At 46.1% G+C, this 20,321-nt stretch overlaps 1 protein-coding gene across 1 annotated transcript; it reads left to right on the plus strand.

The window, feature by feature from the left end:
- Positions 1–3,325: 3,325 nt before the first annotated feature.
- On the plus strand, positions 3,326–17,689 carry LOC106542523 (ephrin type-A receptor 8; the record flags this gene model as incomplete). The annotated part of the gene is made up of 4 exons (XM_087703221.1): positions 3,326–3,429; positions 8,783–9,446; positions 15,216–15,371; positions 17,343–17,689. Coding segments are annotated over exons 2-4 (1,149 nt in total), but the record flags the coding sequence as incomplete, so codon positions are not given.
- Between the last annotated feature and the right edge of the window lie 2,632 nt (positions 17,690–20,321).

The raw sequence follows: 20,321 nt of genomic DNA on the forward strand, positions 1-20,321 counted from the left end.
AAGGAGGAAGAGGGGTGGAGGAAGAAGAGAAAGAGGGTGGAGAAGAAGGAAAGTTGGAAGATGGAGAAGGAGAAGATGGAGAAAGAGAAGATACGGTAGACAAGGAGGAGGAAGAGAAGGAGGAAGAAGGGTGGAGGAAGAAGAAGGGAGAAAGAGAGGATGGAGAAGGAGGAGAAGGAAGGTTGGAAATGGAGAAAGAGAAGATGGAGAAAGAGAAGATATGGTAGACAAGGAGAGGAGGAGAAAAAGAAGGAGAAGGAAGGTTGGAAGCTGGAGAAGGAGAAGATAGAGAAAGAAGATGACATGATAGACAAGGAGAGGAGGATGAGAAGGAGAAGAAGGAAGAGGAGTAGAAAGATTGGACGATGGAAAAAGAGAAGATACGGTAGACAAGGAAAGGAGGAAGAGGAGAAGGAGGAAGAGGGGTGGAGGAAGAAGAGAAAGAGAGGGTGGAGAAGAAGAAAAGTTGGAAGATGGAGAAAGAGAAGATACGGTAGACAAGGAAAGGAGGAGGAAGAGAAGGTGGAAGAAGGATGGAGGAAGAAGAAGGAGAAAGAGAGGATGGAGAAGGAGGAGAAGGAAGGTTGGAAATGGAGAAAGAGAAGATGGAGAAAGAGAAGATATGGTAGACAAGGAGAGGAGGAGGAAGAGAAGGAGGAAGAGGGGTGGAGGAAGAAGAAGGAGAAAGAGGATGGAGAAGGAGGAGAAGGAAGATTGGAAATGGAGAAAGAGAAGATGGAGAAAGAGAAGATATGGTAGAGAAGGAGAGGAGGAGGAGGAGAAAGATGGAGGAAGTGGGGTGGAGGAGGAAGAGAAAGAAAGGAAGGAGAAGGAGAAGGAAGGTTGGAAGAAGGAGACAGAAGATGGAGAAGATGGAGAAGGAGAAGATATGGTAGGAGAGGAGGAGGAAGAGAAGGAGGGTGGAGGAGGAGCGGGAGGAAGAGAGGTGGAGGAGGAAGAGAAAGAGAGGATGGAGAAGGAGGAGGAGGAAAGTTGGAAGATGGAGGAGAAGATGGAGAAAGAAGATATGATAGACAAGGAGAGGAGGAGGAGGAGAAAAAAGGAGGAAGAGGGGTGGAGGTGGAAGAGGAAGAGAGGAAGGAGAAGGAAGGTTGGAAGATGGAGACGGAGAAGATGGAGGAGAAGATGGAGAAGGAGAAGATATGGTAGGAGAGGAGGAGGAGGAGGAGGAGGAAGAGAGGATGGAGGAGGTGGAAAAGGAGAAAGAGAAACACCAAACCCAGAAGCTGTTTTTCCCCACCTACCTTCAAGACTTCCCACTGTTCTCATTAATCTCCCCATTATAATTAATCCCTATTTCCTGCTGATCGCCAGCCTTAAAAATGGGAACTTTGATTTTAATTTTAATTTTTCTTCTTCTTCTTCTTGCCTTCGTCTCCCACCGGGATGAAGCAGAGCAATCCAACTCCGGCTGGTTTCTCTGCGGATTTGAAAAAATCTGGATTTTTTTTTTAAAAAAAATTCTCCCGGAAAGTGATGGAAAAAAGGGGGAAGGATAGAAAAATAAAATAAAGAGAAATAAAAAGTGGGAAGAAATACAAATGGGCCTTTTTTTTCTAACCCGCTTCTTTGGGTGGGGGGGAAAGATCCTGGTTATTATTCTTATTCTTATTCTTTTTTTGCAATTAAAATGCTCTCTTATAAATGTTTTGGAGAGAGGGAATGACTTAGAAATTGGTATTCCGTCCGTCGCTTCCAAAGACTTATTGCTATCTGTAGTTCCATGGTGTTTTTTCAGCAGAGCATTTGGGAGCATTTTAAACATCTTGATAACATGATCAGAAAAACAAAACGCTTTTTTTTTCTGAGTCTCTGACTTTGTGTGTGTGTGTGTGTGTGTGTGTGTGTGTGTGTGTGTGTGGCTTCACACAACCCCCACAGAGTCCCAGAATGCAGAACGTAGAAGAAACGTAAAATCGCAGGGACCCCGTGAGGTCTTCTAGTCCAACCCCCCCTGCACAAGGCAGAAAACCTTATTGGGGAGGAGAGCTACTCAAAAAAAAAATCTATCGAAAAGTGAGAGGGGAGATACAGAAGAAAAGTTATGACACGTAAAATAGAAGAAAAAGAGAAGGAGAGAAGAAAGGAGGGAAGGAAGGAGGGAAGGAAGTAGGAAAGGGAAGGAGGGAAGGAGAGAAGAAAGGAGGGAAGGAAGGAGGGAAGGAGGGAGGGAAGGGAAGGAGGAAAGGAAGGAGAGAAGGAGAGAAGAAAGGAGGGAAGGAAGGAGGGAAGGAGGGAGGGAGGGAAGGGAAGGAGGGAAGGGGAGAAGAATGGAGGGAGGGAAGGGGGAAGGAGGGAGGGAAGGAAGGAGGGAAGGAAGGTAAAAAAATAATAAAATAAAAAAAACAGAAGAAAAAGAGAAGAGAAAATTTAGAAATAGGAGTATAGTAGAGTGATATGATCCAGTAGGAAGAGAGATTCTTAACAAGGTAAAAATACGTTTTAATTAGAACGTGTGGGAATCACACTAGGAACCTTAAAGCTGTTAAATAATTACGTTACGTTGATTATATAAAACTTGAAACTTGAAGATTCGCGTTGTTAGCGGAAAACAGACGGAAAAGAAACGAACAATTGTTTATTTTTAAAGAGGAAGAAAAATTATATGGTTTGTTACGTGTTAAAAACTGGAAATGGGAAAACAGAAGAAAAGGAATATGGAATAAAATTGGAAATAATGGAAATATAATGTAAAATGAATTGGGTCCTTTGGTGGGAATGTTAAAGGGGGAATTCGGACGACACTCGGTTCACAAAAGAATTTTTATTATGTAACAAAAATAAATAAAAAAATTAATAACAAAAAAAGGCATAAAACCTCATTATACCATCTGGATCCAAATACTGGTACTCCTTGAATTACGGCCACAATTTTGAGACATTTGTTAAGTGCGTTTGGCCCTGTTTGACTGCTTTTTCCGTGCCGCCGTCGTTAAGCGAATCGCCGCAGCTGTTTGGCGAGCGACACGGCCGTTCAGCGAATCGGGATTCCCCGTTGGCTTGGCTAGTCCGAAGAGTCGCAAAGAGGGGATCATGTGACACCCCCTCCTCTCCCTGGGGCGTTGCTATCGTCGTAAGTACGAGTCGGTTGCCAGGCGTGTGAATTTTGACCACGTGACCATGGAAGCGCTGTGTGCGTCGTAAGTGTGAAGCGTGGGCCTAAGTCACTTTTTTTTCAGGGCTGTTGCAAGTTTGAAAGGTCACTAAATGAACTGTTGTAAGTTGAGGACTATCTGGAGTTATCCACTCTTGTGTTCAGACAATCCGTTGTGCCCAAACATTCAGGAGTCATCATTGCTTTAGATCCTCTGGGGAAAAAAGATTTTTTCTTTTGTGTTTGCAGTGAATTTGCTGGATACGTCCAAGATAATTGGCGACTGGGGCTGGCTCATTTATCCTTCCCACGGGGTAAGTAATAATCCTGACTGTAATCATATCATCGTCATCACATTCATAATCACCATCACAATAAATCATAATCTCACTCACAGTCACAATCATAATAAATCATAATTGCACAATCACTCATAATCACATTCATAATCACAATCACAATAACAATCAATCGTTTGCAATCACATCATAATCAAAATCAATCACAGTCACATTCATAATCACAATCATTCATATTCACAGTCACAATCAATGATAACCACAATCACACCACAATCACAGTCCGTCGCAATCACAATCATTGCAATCACATCACAATCATAATCAGTCACGGTCACAATCACAATCAGTCATAATCATAGTCACATCACAATCACATTCATAACCAAAATCATAATCAATCATAATCACAGACACAATCACAATCATAATGGCAATCACATCACAATCATAATCATAATCAACCACAGTCACAACCACAATCACATTCATAACCACAATCATAATCGATCACAGTCACAATCAATCATAATCACAGACACAATCACAATCAATTGTAATGGCAATCACATCACAATCATAATCATAATCAACCACAGTCACAATCACAACCACCCAATCGCAATCACATTCATAATCACAATCATTTCACAATCACAATCCTAATCGATCACAGTCACAATCAAAATCAATCATAATGGCAATCACATCACAGTCACAAACATTGCAACCACATCACAATCAAAATCAACCACAGTCACAGTCACAATCACAATCAATTATAATCACAGTCATATTACAATCACAATCATAAATCATAATCAATCATAATCACAGACACAGAATCATAATGGCAATCACATCACAATCATAATCATAATCAACCACAGTCACAATCACAGTCAGATCACAATCACATTCATAACCAAAATCATAATCGATCACAATCACAATCAATCATAATCACAGACACAATCACAATCAATCGTAATGGCAATCACATCACAATCATAATCATAAACAACCACAGTCACGATCACAACCACCCAATCACAATCACATTCATAATCACAATCATAATCACAATCATTTCACAATCACAATCCTAAACGATCACAGTCACAATCAATTATAATGGCGATCACATCAAGTCACAAACATTGCAACCACATCACAATCATAATCAACCACAGTCACAATCACAATCATAATCACAATCACAACCACAGTCACATCGTCAAGTCGGAAGGGGACCTTGGAGGTCTTCTAGTCCAACCCCCTGCTCAATCAGGAGACCATTTCAATCAATGAGTCAATCAGGATAGGGGTGGAAGGGACTTTGGAGGTCTTCTAGTCCAACCCTGTGCTCAAGCAGGAGACCCTGCACCATTTCAATCAATCAATCCATCAGAATAGAGTTGGAAGGGACCTTGGAGGTCTTCTAGACCAACCCCCTGCTCAAGTAGGAGACCTTGCACCATTTCAATCAATCAGTCAGAATAGAGCTGGAAGGGACCCTGGAGGTCTTCTAGTCCAACCTTCTGCTCAAGCAGGAGACCCTAGACCATTTCAATCCATTAATCAATCAGAAGAGAGCTGGAAGGGACCTTGGAGGTCTTCTAGTCCATCCCCCATGCTCAAGCAGGAGACCCCAGACCATTTCAATCAATCAAGGCCCCTTCCAACCCTCGGATTCTGCCTTTTAAGTAATTTTCGCCTAGATTTTAAGCTGCTTTCAACATCCTCTCTCTTTCCATCCTCTTTATCCATTTATAATCTGATTTCCCCCCTTAATCCAGCATTAGCTCCCATTTAAACTATTAGATAAATTCCCAAGCAGAGATGAAATCAGGCCTCCTGTCTCAACGCATGAGCGGTGACATCCTCATTTTGTGTCCAGCTAAGAGATTTCTCTCTCTCTCTCTCTCTCTTAGCGACGGGAGAAAGGTTGGAGCAAACCATTGCCTGTTATCCCCAAAAATAATAATAATAATAATCCTTTTTATTTCAGCAGAATTTGGTTTCTTCCTTTCCAGGCCTCCCAGTTCATTGGGGAGCGGCCATTAATCGGGTTTAAATGTTTTTAATCTGTTTGTCTCGAGCCGGTTGGGAAAACGGACGCTGCTGGCATTTGATTATTAAGCAAATCCCACCTTCTCCAAACCGTGCCAAATTCAGTGCCTTGGATCACGGAGAGTCCTCGACTTATGACCCACACCGTTGGGGGTCGCTCAGCAAGTCCACCCCTCTTAAAGCACTCTGGCCTGGGAATGCTGGGAGTTGAAGCCCACTCCTCTTAAAGCATGCTGGCTGGGGAATTCTGGGAGTGGAAGTCCTACCCTCTTAAAGCATGCTGGCTAGGGGATTCTGGGAGTGGAAGCCCACCCCTCTTAAAGCATGCTGGCTGGGGAATTCTGGGAGTGGAAGTCCTACCCTCTTAAAGCATGCTGGCTAGGGGATTCTGGGAGTGGAAGTCCTCCCCTCTTAAAGCATGCTGGCTAGGGGATTCTGGGAGTGGAAGCCCACCCCTCTTAAAGCATGCTGGCTGGGGGATTCTGGGAGTGGAAGTCCTACCCTCTTAAAGCATGCTGGCTAGGGGATTCTGGGAGTGGAAGTCCTCCCCTCTTAAAGCATGCTGGCTAGGGGATTCTGGGAGTGGAAGCCCACCCCTCTTAAAGCATTGCTGGCTGGGAGATTCTGGGAGTGGAAGTCCTCCCCTCTTAAAGCATTGATGGCTGGGGGATTCTGGGAGTGGAAGTCCTCCCCTCTTAAAGCATGCTGGCTGGGGGATTCTGGGAGTGGAAGCCCACCCCTCTTAAAGCATGCTGGCTAGGGGATTCTGGGAGTGGAAGCCCACCCCTCTTAAAGCATGCTGGCTAGGGGATTCTGGGAGTGGAAGCCCACCCCCCTTAAAGCATGCTGGCTAGGGGATTCTGGGAGTGGAAGCCCACCCCCCTTAAAGCATGCTGGCTAGGGGATTCTGGGAGTGGAAGCCCACCCCTCTTAAAGCACGCTGAATGGGGGATTCTGGGAGTTGAAGCCCATCCCTCTTAAAGCATGCTGGCTGGGGGATTCTGGGAGTTGAAGCCCACCCCTCTTAAAGCATTGCTGACTGGGGGATTCTGGGAGTGGAAGCCCACCCCTCTTAAAGCATTGCTGGCTGGGGAATTCTGGGAGTGGAAGTCCTCCCCTCTTAAAGCACACTGGCTGGGGGATTCTGGGAGTGGAAGCCCACCCCTCTTCAATCTGGCAATGTTGAAAAAAAAACCCTTCCTCTAAATTCAACCCCCAACTGTGAAAATTGGCCCCAAACCCCAAATCTCAAAGATTGAGAGATTCTCCGTTTCTTAGCCAAACCCCCTGAACCATCTCTTGCTTGAGCAGGGGGCTGGACTAGAGGACCTCCAGGGTCCCTTCCGACTTCGTTCTTCCGTCGTCTTTCCGTAACGGGTGCAATACCATTCGTTCAAATGCCAGCTTCTCAACGCCAACGCCACTTAAGCTTCCGACCCTTGCCAAGACTTGGTGGGCCAAGGAAGCTGGCCGGCTCACTCGCGGCCCTCGCAGCCTGCCACCCGAGGCTGCTCCGTAGGGGAGGGGATGCCAAGCCACCCTTGGCATCCATAATGAACCTCGTGCCACGTCAAGACGAGAAGCTTCTCCTTCTGTGCCAGCCTGAAATGCATCTGCTGGCATCGGCTTCCAGCCTTTGGCCGGCTGCCAGGACCTCCCTGCCAGATGCCAAGGCAGAGACAGGGAAATCTTAATCAATGTTAGCCAGGATGGCGCAGAGCCAGTCACGTTAAGGCTGCGATTGGAAAAGGACGAAAAAGCCAGCTTGGGCAGCCGTAAACCTCTCTGTGGGCCAGCTTGGAGCTTCTATGCGTTTATTTTAATCCTACTTTTATTATTTCTATAAATAAGCCAAAGGGGGCGGGGAAGGTGGGCCGAATCTGCTTTTCTCCTCCTATTGGGCCCATAACAACAACCTTGGGAGGTGGGCTGGCTGAGAGAGAGAGAGAGAGAGAGAGAGAGAGAGAGAGAGAGAGAGAGAGAGAGAGAGAGAGAGAGAGAGAGAGAGAGAGAGAGAGAGAGAAGGAGAGAGAAAAAAGAGAGAGAGGAAGAAAGAAAGGGAGGGAAGGAAGGAAGGAGGGAGGGAAGGAAAGGAAAGCAGGATGGAAAGAAGGGAGAAAGGAGAGAAAGAAAGAAAAAGAGGAAGAAATGAAAAGAAGGAAGAAAAATAAATAGAGAAAGCAAGAAAGAAAGAAAGGTGAGAGGAAGTAAAGGAAGGGAGGAAGAAAGAAAGGAAGAAAGAAAAATAGAGGAAGAAAGGGAAAGAAGAAAAGAAAAATTAATAAATAGAGAAAGAAAGAAAGGTGAGAGGAAGTAAAGGAAGGAAGAAAGGAAGAAAGTGAAAGAAGGAAAAAGTAAAAGAAAGAAAAAGTGAGAGAAAGAAAGAAAAAGAAGAAAAAAATAGATAAAGAAAGGTGAGAGGAAGTAAAGGAAGGGAGGAAGAAAGGAAGGAAGGAAGAAAAGAAAAAAGGAAAAAAGGAAGAAAAGAAAAATAAATAAATAGATAAAGAAAGATGACAGAAAGTAAAGGAAGAAAGAAAGAAAGGAAGGAAGGAAGGAAGGAAGGAAGAAAAAGAGGAAAAAAGTAAAGGAAGGAAGAAAAGAAAAATAGATAAAGAAAGATGAGAGGAAGTAAAGGAAGGGAGGAAGAAAGGAAGGAAGAAAAAAAAAGAAAGAGAAAAAAGGAAGAAAAGAAAAATAAATAAATAGATAAAGAAAGAAAGATGACAGAAAGTAAAGGAAGGAAGGAAGGAAGAAAAAGGAAAAAAAGGAAAGGAAGGAAGAAAAGAAAAACAGAAAGAAAGCGAGAGGAAGTAAAGGAGGGGAGGAAGAAAGAAAGGAAGAGAGAAAGAATGGAAGGAAGGAAAGAAAGAAAGAAAGGGAGGAGAAGCGAGGAAGGGGGAGAAGAGAAAGGAAACGAAGGAGAAGAAAATACAGAATTATGACTTCTGCCCCTCTTTCCTACAAGCAGTTTCCATCTTCCTATTTCCCCTCCCTCTCTAATACTCTTCAATCCCCCAACTGTAGAACCACAGGGCCGGGAGGGACCTTGGCGGTCATCTAGTCCAACCCCCTTCTCCAGCAGGAGTTCCCGGACCAACAGCTATCCAATCTCCTTTAAAAAAAAACAGAACCTTCCAGCACCCACAACTTCTATTCTACAGGCCCAGTCCCTCGTCCTCCTTGTCCTCGTCCTCCTCGTCCTCCTCCGTTCTCGGTTCCCATGCCCAGAGCCCCGGGTTCAAATCCTGACCACCACCACCCTTCTTTCCCCCCCTCCCTCTCTCTCTCCCAGTGGGACTCCATCAACGAGATGGACGAGTTCTTCCAGCCCATCCACACCTATCAGGTATGCAACGTCATGACGGCAAATCAGAACAACTGGCTCAGGACGAGTTGGATCCAGAGGCACGGGGCTCACCGGGTTTACGCCGAGATCCAGTTCACCCTACGGGATTGCAACAGCATGCCAGGTGTCTTGGGCACCTGTAAGGAGACCTTTAACCTCTACTACCTCCAATCCGACCGGGATCTGGGCAGTACCACCCGCGAGAGCCAGTTCGTCAAAATCGACACCATCGCGGCCGACGAGAGCTTCACCAACGTGGACCTCGGCGTCCGGCGGCTCAAGCTGAACACCGAAGTCCGAGGGGTGGGGCCCCTGACCAAGCGGGGGTTCTACCTGGCCTTCCAGGACATCGGCGCCTGCATCGCCGTTGTCTCCGTCCGCGTCTATTACAAGAAGTGTCCCGCCATGGTCAGGAACCTGGCGGCTTTCTCCGAAGCGGTGACGGGGGCGGATTCCTCCTCCCTGGTGGAGGTGCGGGGAGAGTGCGTGACGCACTCGGAGGAGAGGGACACCCCCAAAATGTACTGCAGCGCGGAGGGCGAGTGGCTGGTGCCCATCGGGAAGTGCGTCTGCAGCGCCGGGTACGAAGAACGGAAGGACGCGTGTTTGGGTAAGACACAGGGCGGGGAGGATGGTTTTGGGGGGGAGTACTGATAGGGTGGCGAGAGAAAAATCTTTGCCCAGGCTGTCCTTGACATACGACCTCAACCGAGCCCGAAATGTCTCTTGTAAAGCAGGGTGGTTGAATTTCGCTCCGTTTTATGACCCTTCTTGCCACCGTCGTTTTTATGTGAATCGCTCCAGTGGTTGAGTCAGGAGTGGGTGCGGTGGCCTTAGCGGTGGAGCGCTGGCCTCACAATCAGGAGGCTGTGAGTTCGAACCTAGGGAGAGGCGGATATTTCTCTCTCTCTCTGGGCACAATGGGAACATATCTGCCGAATAAAACTCTGTACTGGCGACACGACAGGCATCCGGCCAGGAAAACAATCCGCTCCATTCCGTTGCCCCGACTCCACCCCGCAAGGGATTATAGGGTCGTTAAAAGAGGAGGATGACTCCAGTGGTTATGTCAAGTTGTTCATCGAATGTGGCTCCCCCGTCAACGTTGCTTGTCGGAAGGTCGCCAAAAGGGGATCACAAGACCCCCGGGACGCTACGACCGCCGTAAATACGAGTCAGTGGCCAAGCATCCAAATTCGGATAGCGTGACCACAGAGGATAATGTAAGTGTGGAAAAGGGTCCCTTTGTTTTTGTTGACGTCGTAACTTTGAGCGGTCACTAAATGAATGGTTTTAAGTCGAGGACTCCCTGTACAATAGCAAAAGTTGCAGGTAAAAATACAGATGCGGTAGGAGACCTCATGTTTCGCAGGAAGTGGGTTTCCCGCACTCAAAACAACGGAGAGAATCTTTTAGGAATCTTTCCAGATTAAAAAAAAACACACCTCCTTTCGAAAGCAACCTGCAATTGTAAAAAGCCGGATTTCCTTGCGTCCCCGAGTAAAACGAATACTCTCCGTTGGGATTGTGCGCGGAAAGAGAAATATTTGCCAAATTAAGCCCCACGGCCCGAAGGACTTAGGAGACTTACGGAGATCAGGGAAATGAGGCCTTTGTGGAAGTGTGTTATGGCCGCTCACGTAACGTGGGAAAGTGTGTGTGTGTGTGTGTGTGTGTATTTCTGTTCTGTATATCTATCTATCTATCTATTTTATCTATCTATCTATCTATCTATCTATCTATCTATCTATCTATCTATCTATCTATCTATCTATCTCCATTCGTATCTCTCTCCATCCATCCATCCATCCATCCATCCATCCATCCATCCATGTCTCTTTCTCTCTCCATCCATATCTATCTATCTATCTATCTATCTATCTATCTATCTATCTATCTATCTATCTATCTATCTATCTATCTATCTATCTATCTATCTATATCCATTCGTATCTCTCTCCATCCATCCATCAATCCATCCATGTCTCTTTCTCTCTCCATCCATATCTATCTATCTATCTATCTATCTATCTATCTATCTATCTATCTATCTATCTATCTATCTATCTATCTATCTATCTCCATTCGTATCTCTCTCCATCCATCCATCCATCCATCCATCCATGTCTCTTTCTCTCTCCATCCATATCTATCTATCTATCTATCTATCTATCTATCTATCTATCTATCTATCTATCTATCTATCTATCTATCTATATCCATTCGTATCTCTCTCCATCCATCCATCAATCCATCCATGTCTCTTTCTCTCTCCATCCATATCTATCTATCTATCTATCTATCTATCTATCTATCTATCTATCTATCTATCTATCTATCTATCTATCTATCTATATCCATTCGTATCTCTCTCCATCCATCCATCAATCCATCCATGTCTCTTTCTCTCTCCATCCATATCTATCTATCTATCTATCTATCTATCTATCTATCTATCTATCTATCTATCTATCTATCTATCTATCTCCATTCGTATCTCTCTCCATCCATCCATCCATCCATCCATGTCTCTTTCTCTCTCCATCCATATCTATCTATCTATCTATCTATCTATCTATCTATCTATCTATCTATCTATCTATCTATCTATCTATCTATATCCATTCGTATCTCTCTCCATCCATCCATCCATCCATCCATCAATCCATCCATGTCTCTTTCTCTCTCCATCCATATCTATCTATCTATCTATCTATCTATCTATCTATCTATCTATCTATCTATCTATCTATCTATCTATCTATCTATATCCATTCGTATCTCTCTCCATCCATCCATCAATCCATCCATGTCTCTTTCTCTCTCCATCCATATCTATCTATCTATCTATCTATCTATCTATCTATCTATCTATCTATCTATCTATCTATCTATCTATCTATCTATCTATCTCCATTCGTATCTCTCTCCATCCATCCATCCATCCATCCATGTCTCTTTCTCTCTCCATCCATATCTATCTATCTATCTATCTATCTATCTATCTATCTATCTATCTATCTATCTATCTATCTATCTATCTATCTATCTATCTATCTATCTATCTATCTATCTATCTATCTACCTACCTACCTACCTACCTACCTACCTACCTACCTACCTACCTACCTACCTACCTACCTACAATTTGCAGGAGACCATTAGTTCACTTAATTGGTTTGGAGACTCCTGGCCAAGTTCTGCAGAGATCGGCCTGGCAGCTCTCCAAGCCAGATAAGGTCTGTGACCGTAAATCCTCCCTGGAAAGACTTTGCTAGATGTGAAGCAGCAGAATTCACCGCAAATTAATAAAAGGGGTTTTTGTCGGGACCAAAAGTTGGCTTCAGGCTCTTGGGAAGCCTCGCTCAGAACACAACCATTTCCTCCTCCGTTTGTTTCCCCCCTGCCCCCTGGGGGGCTCCCGCAAGATCATCTGGCCCGCCGCTGTCTAAATAAACGCCGATAAGAAGCCGGGAAGAGACGCTTGTACTGCTCGCCCGAGGCGACATGCGTTTGTTTAGCCGAGCCACCGAGGAGACGGTGTTTATTTGCTTTTTGACTTCTTCTCCGAACGAGGGAAGTTGAGCGTTGGATCAGCAAAGACATCGCGTGGGGGTGGGTGGGCTTCGTTGCACTCTGAGGTGGGGGGGGGGGAAACCGAGCGTGTTTCTGCCTTGACAAAATTGAACACAAGGGGTAGCGCATCAAAGTCACGGCGGGCAAGGACGCCCGAGTGAAAGGTGGTACCTGCCGTCACCTTATACGCGGGATAAATTTGGGACGGCGTCCAAGGGAGGTTTCTTCAAGAAGAGACTGGAGAGCCATTTGTCTGAAATGGTCGAGGGTCTCCTGCTTGAGCAGGGGGCTGGACTAGAAGACCTCTAAGGTCCCTTCCTGCTCTATTCTTGATTGATGGATTGAAATGGTCTAGGGTCACCTGCTTGAGCAGAGGGTTGGACTAGAAGACCTCCAAGGTCCCTTCCAGCTCTATTCTTGATTGATTGATTGAAATGGTCCAGGGTCTCCTGCTTGAGCAGAGGGTTGGGCTAGAAGACCTCCAAGGTCCCTTCCAGCTCTATTCTTGATTGATTGATTGAAATGGTCGAGGGTCTCCTGCTTGAGCAGAGGGTTGGGCTAGAAGACCTCCAAGGTCCCTTCCAGCTCTATTCTTGATTGATTGATTGAAATGGTCTAGGGTCTCCTGCTTGAGCATGGGGGATGGACTAGAAGACCTCGAAGGTCCTTTCCAGCTCTATTCTGATGGATGAATGGATTGATTGATTGATTGAAATAGTATAGTGTCTCCTGCTTAAGCAGGGGGCTGGACTAGAAGACCTCCAAAGTCCCTTCCTGCTCTATTCTGATTGATTGATTGAAATATCTAGGGTCTCCTGCTTGAGCATGGGGGATGGATTAGAAGACCTCTAAGATCCCTTCCAGCTCTATTCTGATTGATTGATTGATTGACTGACTGACTGATTGATTGATTGATTGAAATGATCGAGGATTGGACTAGAAGACCTCCAAGGTCCCTTTGACCTCTGTTCTGATTGTTTTGATGGTTTGAAATGGTCTATGGTCTCCTGCTTGAGCAGGGGGTTGGACTAGAAGACCTTTAAGGTCCCTTCCTGCTCTATTCTCATTGATTGATTGAAATGTCTAGGGTCTCCTGCTTGAGCATGGGGGATGGACTAGAAGACCTCTAAGATCCCTTCCAGCTCTATTCTGATTGATTGATTGACTGATTGATTGCTTGATTGAAACGGTCCAGGGTCTCCTGCTTGAGCAGGGGGTTGGACTAGAAGACCTCCAAGGCCCCTTCCCGCTCTGTTATCCTGTAACCCCAGATCAATGAATCAGTGGAATAATTTGCCTCCAGAAGTCGTCAGTGGCTCCATCCCTGGAGGTGTTGAAGAAGAGACCCTGGCCTGTCATTTGTCTGAAATGGACTACGCTTCCCTGCCTCAAACCCTGTCAGTAAACGAATGGCCGTAATGCGAGGACCACCTGCCCCTCACCCCCCAGAAGGGAACGATCGAGAACTTTAGCTCGATTTCGGTGACTTTCGGAGCAATACGCGCTTTAAAATCTTGCACAGATTCCCCTCTGGCTCGTTCGAACGACAGACTGTCCCCAATTTAGGTCCATTCGCATTGAAATCGATAAGATTTGTCGATGAAAGGACGGAAAGAAAGAAGGAAGGAGGAAAAGAGTTTAATTTGGGATTGCTAAATAGATCCCTTGGCTGTTTTTCCCCCCCTCCTTCTAGATAGGCAGAGCAAATAACCAGCTATAAATAAACCTCCTTTGAGATGGGTAGGGAGAAAAAAAATTCAGTTTATTTATGCAGGCCAAAGTCTTCCTTTATTAGATCGGTTTATTTTTAGAACTTGGAATAATGCAATTACGACGGAAAAGGGAAAACACGTTTTGCCCAGGCATTGAGGGAAAAATAATAATAATAATACGCTGGAAACTGGTTTGGGCCTCCTTTCCTTTTTCAGAGACAGCCCTGGACTTGCGACGGTTCATTTAGCGACCAAAGTTACAACGGGAAAAGTGGCTTGTGGCTGTTTTTCACACAGCGTCCCCGGGGGGGTCAGCCGATCAGAATTCAGAGGCTTGGTGGCTGATTTGTACTTATGACGGGATTGATTGATTGATTGATTGATTGGAATGGTCTGGGGTCTCCTGCTCGAGCGGTGGGTTGGGCTAGAAGACCTCTAAGGTCCCTTCCAGATCACTTTGGATTGATGGCTTAATTGAAATGGTCTAGGGTCTCTTCCTTGAGCAGGGGGTTGGGATAGAAGACCTCCAAGGTCCCTTCCAGATCACTTTGGATTGATGGCTTAATTGAAATGGTCTAGGGTCTCCTGCTTGAACAGAGGGTTGGACTAGAAGACCTCCAAGGTCCCTTCCAGCTCTATTCTGATTGATTGATTAATTGATTGATTGATTGATTGATTGATTGAAACCGTCTACGGTCTTCTGTTTGAACAGGGGGTTAGACTAGAAGACCTCCAAGGTCCCTTCTGGCTCTCCTTCCAGGAGTCTGGACAAGTGAATGGAGCTAGCAGAGCATTGAATGGCCAGATGCCCTTCCTGTCGCCAGGGTGGAGTTTTGTTCAGCAGATATATTCTCATTGTGCCCAGAGAGAGAGAGAGAGAGAAATATCTGCCTCTACCTAGCATCGAACTCACAATAATAGATAAAAATCAAAGTAATAGTAACAAAATTGAAATGAATAAATGGATAAATAAACCGCCATGTCTGAATCTTTCTTTCTTTCTTTCTTTCTTTCTTTCTTTCTTTCTTTCTTTCTTTCTTTCTTTCTTTCTTTCTTTCTTTCTTTCTTTCTTTCTTTCTTCTCTTCTGCAGCCTGCCAAGTTGGCTTTTATAAATCTTCCCCCGGAGACCAGCTCTGTGCCAGGTGTCCTTCTAACAGCTACTCCGACGCCCTGGCCGCACAGGTGTGTCGCTGTGAAAATACCTTTTACCGTGCTCCCCAGGACCCTCCTTCAGCGGCCTGCACGCGTACGTATTTCTTTTCTCCTAATTTTTAAATTTCTCAGCTTCGTCTTCCCCCGTTGGGTTTCCCTTCTCGGTCCTAAATTTGTCACTTTCATGGCATCAGTTGTGCTTTTTCTTCCGGTTGCAATTTGCCAGTTCTCAACTTCGTCAATTGCAATTTGCCAGTTCTCAACTTCGTCAATTGCAATTTGCCAGTTCTCAACTTCGTCAATTGCAATTTGCCAGTTCTCAACTTCGTCAGTTGCAATTTGCCAGTTTTCAACTTCGTCAATTGCCATTTGCCAGTTCTCAACTTCGTCAATTGCAATTTGCCAGTTTTCAATTTCGTCAATTGCAATTTGCCAGTTCTCAACTTCGTCAATTGCAATTTGCCAGTTCTCAACTTCGTCAATTGCCATTTGCCAGTTCTCAACTTCGTCAATTGCCATTTGCCAGTTTTCAACTTCGTCAATTGCAATTTGCCAGTTTTCAATTTCGTCAATTGCAATTTGCCAGTTCTCAACTTCGTCAATTGCAATTTGCCAGTTTTCAACTTCGTCAATTGCAATTTGCCAGTTTTCAACTTCGTCAATTGCAATTTGCCAGTTTTCAACTTCGTCAATTGCAATTTGCCAGTTCTCAACTTCGTCAATTGCCATTTGCCAGTTTTCAACTTCGTCAATTGCAATTTGCCAGTTTTCAACTTCGTCAATTGCAATTTGCCAGTTCTCAACTTCGTCAATTGCCATTTGCCAGTTTTCAACTTCGTCAATTGCAATTTGCCAGTTCTCAACTTCGTCAATTGCGTTTCCCTTCTGGTTACAATTTCCCTGATAATGAAGAAGTTCCCACTCTGGTTCGTGGGGTGAAGGGGTTACATTTTTTCTACCTGGACTGGAGTGCACCCCAAAATAATTTATGAAACAGCAGGACAAGACATTGAATAAAGAAACTAGTATTTTGTTTTTTTTTAAAAAAGACAAACAGCAAGCAAAATCCTAAGCTTTTGTCTCTCTCTCTTTCCTTCCTTCCTTCCTTCCTTCTTTCTTCCTTTCCTATTCTTTCTTTTTCTTTCCTACCTTCCTTTTTCTTTCTTTCTCTATCACTTTTTCTTTCCTCTTTTTCTTTTCCTTCCTTTTTTCCTTCCTTTCTTTTTCTTTTCCTTTCCTTTCTCCCCCCTTCTCTCTCCTGTGTGCGCGCGCATCATTTTGAAAGTTTCTTTCTCTCTCTTTCCTTCCTTCCTTTTTCTTTCTCTCTGCTTCCTTTCTTTCTCTTTTTCTTTTCCTTCCTCCCTTTCTTTTCCTTCCTTTCTTTCTCCTTTCCTTTCTTCTTTCTCTCTCTCTCCTGTGTGTGTGCATCATTTTGAAAGTTTCTTTCTTTCTTTCTCCTTTCCTTTCTTCTCTCTCTCTCTCGTGTGTGTGCATCATTTTGAAAGTTTCTTTTTTTCTCTTTCCTTCCTTCCTTTTTCTTTCTCTCTCTTTTCTTCTTTCTTTCCTTCCTCCTTTCTTTCCTTCCTTTTTCTCTTTCTCTCTTTCCTTCCTTCCTTCTTTCTCTTCCTTCTTTCTCTTTCTCTTTTCTCTCTCTCCCCCCCTCTCTCTCCACCGTGATGTCATTGCAATCAAATTCTCAAATCCATTGCGTTCTCCTCCCCCTCTTTTTCCATCCATCATACAGCTGAAGGCTAAGCGGTCTCTTATCTAACCAGGTCCCTCGGTAGCATCTTTCCTCTCCACCTCTCAAGGCTATTCACACATACAATTACACACTTCACAAGGCGCCCCTCCCTCCGTTTTGCAACACGATACATTTAGAAAGATTCTCCCCTGACTTGCTTTCCTTAACCCGTTGCGCATCCGTGGGCCGAGCCTTCTCTTATCTGGCCTCTCCGTCCTCCGTCCCTCAAGGTCTTTCCCTAACACGGCCTCACCCTGCCCTTCGACGTGGGCCTCAACTGGGCCTCCGCCTTGACTCTCCGCTTCTTCTGGGCTTCTCCAGGTCCTCCTTCCGCTCCCACGAACCTGCTCTCCAGCGTGAACGGCACGACGGTGACCCTCGACTGGGCCCCTCCGCTGGACAGAGGGGGGCGCCACGACGCCACCTACAACGTGATCTGCCACCGCTGCACCTGGGGAGGGGAGCACTGCGAATCCTGCGGGTCCGGGATCCGTTTCCTCCCCCAGCAGATGAACCTGGCCCAAGGGTCGGTCTCCATCTCCAACCTCCTGGCTCACACCAACTACTCCTTCTCGGTGGAGGCCGTCAACGGCGTCTCGGACCTCAGCTTCGAGTCGCCGAGATTTGTGGCCGTCAACATCACCACGAACCAGGCAGGTAGGAGAAAGGTGTGCCCGCCCCCCCCCACCTCACCCCGCTCCTCCCCTCCCCACCCTCCAGCCACCCAACTGGAGGTAAAACCAAAGGCTGACAGTCCATCGGTTCAAGGGAGGACCGTGAATCGGTGGAAGAGAAGTTGCCTTCTGAAGTTGCAGGTAGCTCCATCCTTGGAGGTTTTCAAGATGAGACCAGACAGCCATTTGCCTGGGAAGGGATAGAGTTTCCTGCTTAAGCAAGGGGTTGGACTACATGACCTCCAAGGTTCCACTATGTTATACTGTATTGTTGTCCTTCCCTTCCCCCTCTCCTTCCTCCTCTTCCTCCTTCCCCTCCCTCTCCTTCTGCCCCTTTCTCTTCTCCCTCGTCTTCCTTCTCCCACTCCCCTCTTCCTCCTCCCCTCTTCCTCCTCTTCTTCCTTCTCCCCTCTTCCTCCTCTCTTCCTCCTCCACTTCTCCTCCTCCTCTTCTTCCTCCTTCTCCCCCTCCCTTCTTCCTCCCCCCTCCTCCCCTCTCCCTCTGCCACCTCTTCTCCCTCCTTTTCCTCCTCTTGCTCCCATCCTCCTCTTCCTCCTCCTCATCCTCTCTCCCTCCTCTTCTTAGCCTCTTCCTCCTCCTCTTCCTGCTCCTCTGCCTCCTCCCATTCCCCTCTTCTTCCTCCTCCTCCCCTCTTCCTCCCTTCCTCCCCTTTCCCTCTGCCATCTCTTCTCTCTCCTTCTCCTCCTCCTCCTCCTCCTCCTCCTCCTCCTCCTCCTCCTCTCTCTCTCCCTCCTCTTCTTCCCCTCCTCCTCCTCCTCCTCTGCCTCCCCTCTTCCTCCTTCTCTTCCTCCTCCCACTCCCCTCTTCTTCTTCCTCCTCCCCTCTTTCCCCCCCTCCCTCCTCTTCCTCCTCTCCTCCTCATCTTCTTCCCCCCTCCCTTCTTCCTCCTAAGAGCCGAGGTGGCGCAGTGTTTAGGGTGCAGTACTGCAGGCCACTTCAGCTGACTGTTATCTGCAGTTCAGCGGTTCTAATCTCACCGGCTCAAGGTTAACTCAGCCTTCCATCCTTCCGAGGTGGGTGAAATGAGGACCCAGACTGGGGGGGGTGATATGCTGACTCTGTAAACCGCTTAGAGAGGGCTGGAAGCCCTATAAAGCGGTATATAAGTCTAACTGCTATTGCTATTGCTATTCCTCCTCTCTTCCTTCCTTCCTCCCCTTTCCCTCTGCCACCTCTTCTCTCTCCTCTTCCTCCTCCTCTTCCACCTCCTCCTCCCCAAACGGACATCCATTTCTCCTGAATAGCAGGGGGTTGGGCTAGAAGACCTCCCAGGTCCCTTCCCATCCTACAATGCCACTCCTTTCAAGGAAAGATGTTTGAGAATTAACGTTTTCTGCTGCCGAGGACATCCTTCCAACCTCACCTGGGGAAACCCTCCTCCCCTTCCCCCCCCCCGCCTCAAATGGAAACCGGGCCATCTTGGTGAGATATTATTTCCATATCTTGCAAATCAAATCAGTTCCCGGGTTATCAGATGGCAGCCTTAATTGTAGCTATTAATGGCAATCATTTACAGTATTAGCTGCTCTGGCGGGAATCGTTTTACCCTAATTGTTATTATTTAATGGCTGGGGAAAAAACGGAAATCCGGATGCAAATTGGAAGGGCGCACGCTGCTTCGGCTGAATTATTTTTATTTTGTAATGTTATTTCCTATTTTATGTGCAATCGCTTTCTCAATAATTCTTAATGGCGGATGGGCAATTTTCACGGCGGGAGCCTTATTAAGTCATTTTTTTTTCCACATTTCTCTGGTGACCCCAAGCTGTTCTTCAATTTAAGAGTGTTGTTTTGTTTTGGTGGGTCCCCCCCCCCCCCGCTTTCTTTCTTTTCCTCTAAAATATCCACACACTCGCTCGGCGAACGAAAAGTAATAATTGTGGGATGTCCAGAGTATCAAAATTAGTGTCAGGAAAGGAAGGAAGGAAGGAAGGAAGGAGGGAGGGGGGAAAGGAAAGGAAAGGGAAAGAGAGAGAGAGAGAGAGAGAAGGAGGAAGAAAAGGAAGAAAGGAAGAAAGGAGGGAGAGGGAGGGGAAGGAAGGAAGGAGGAAAGAAAGAGAGAAGGAAGGAGAAAGGGAGGAAACATGAAAGGAGGGAGAAAAAGAAGGAAGAAAGAAGAAAAGAGAGAGAGAGAAGGAGGGAGGGAGGAAATGAAAGGGAAAGAAAGAGAGAAGGAGGGAGAGAGGAAACATGAAAGGAGGGAGAAAAGGAAGGAAGGAAGGAAGGAGGGGAGGGGGAGGAAGGAAGGAAAGGAAGGAGGAAAGAAAAAGAGAGAAGGAGGGAGAGAGGGAGGAAACATGAAAGGAGGGAGAAAAGGAAGGAAAGAGAGAGAGAGAAGGAGGGAGGAAATGAAAGGGAAAGGAAAAGAGAGAGGGGGAGGGAGATTGGAAACATGAAAGGAGGTAGAAAAGGAAGGAAGGAAGGAAGGAAGGAAGGGAAAGGGGGAGGAAGGAAGGAAGGAAAGGAAGGAGGAAAGAAAGAGAAGGAGGGAGAAAGGGAGGAAACATGAAAGGAGGGAGAAAAGGAAGGAAGGAAGAAAGGAGAGAGAGAGGGGGAGGAAGGAAGGAAAGGAAGGAAAGAGAGAGGAGGGAGAGAAGGAGGAAAC

Source organism: Thamnophis sirtalis, unplaced genomic scaffold (genome assembly GCF_051295495.1).
Source record: "Thamnophis sirtalis isolate CommonGarterSnake01/CBP01778 unplaced genomic scaffold, rThaSir2_p1.2 scaffold_100, whole genome shotgun sequence".
Lineage (NCBI taxonomy): Eukaryota > Metazoa > Chordata > Lepidosauria > Squamata > Natricidae > Thamnophis > Thamnophis sirtalis.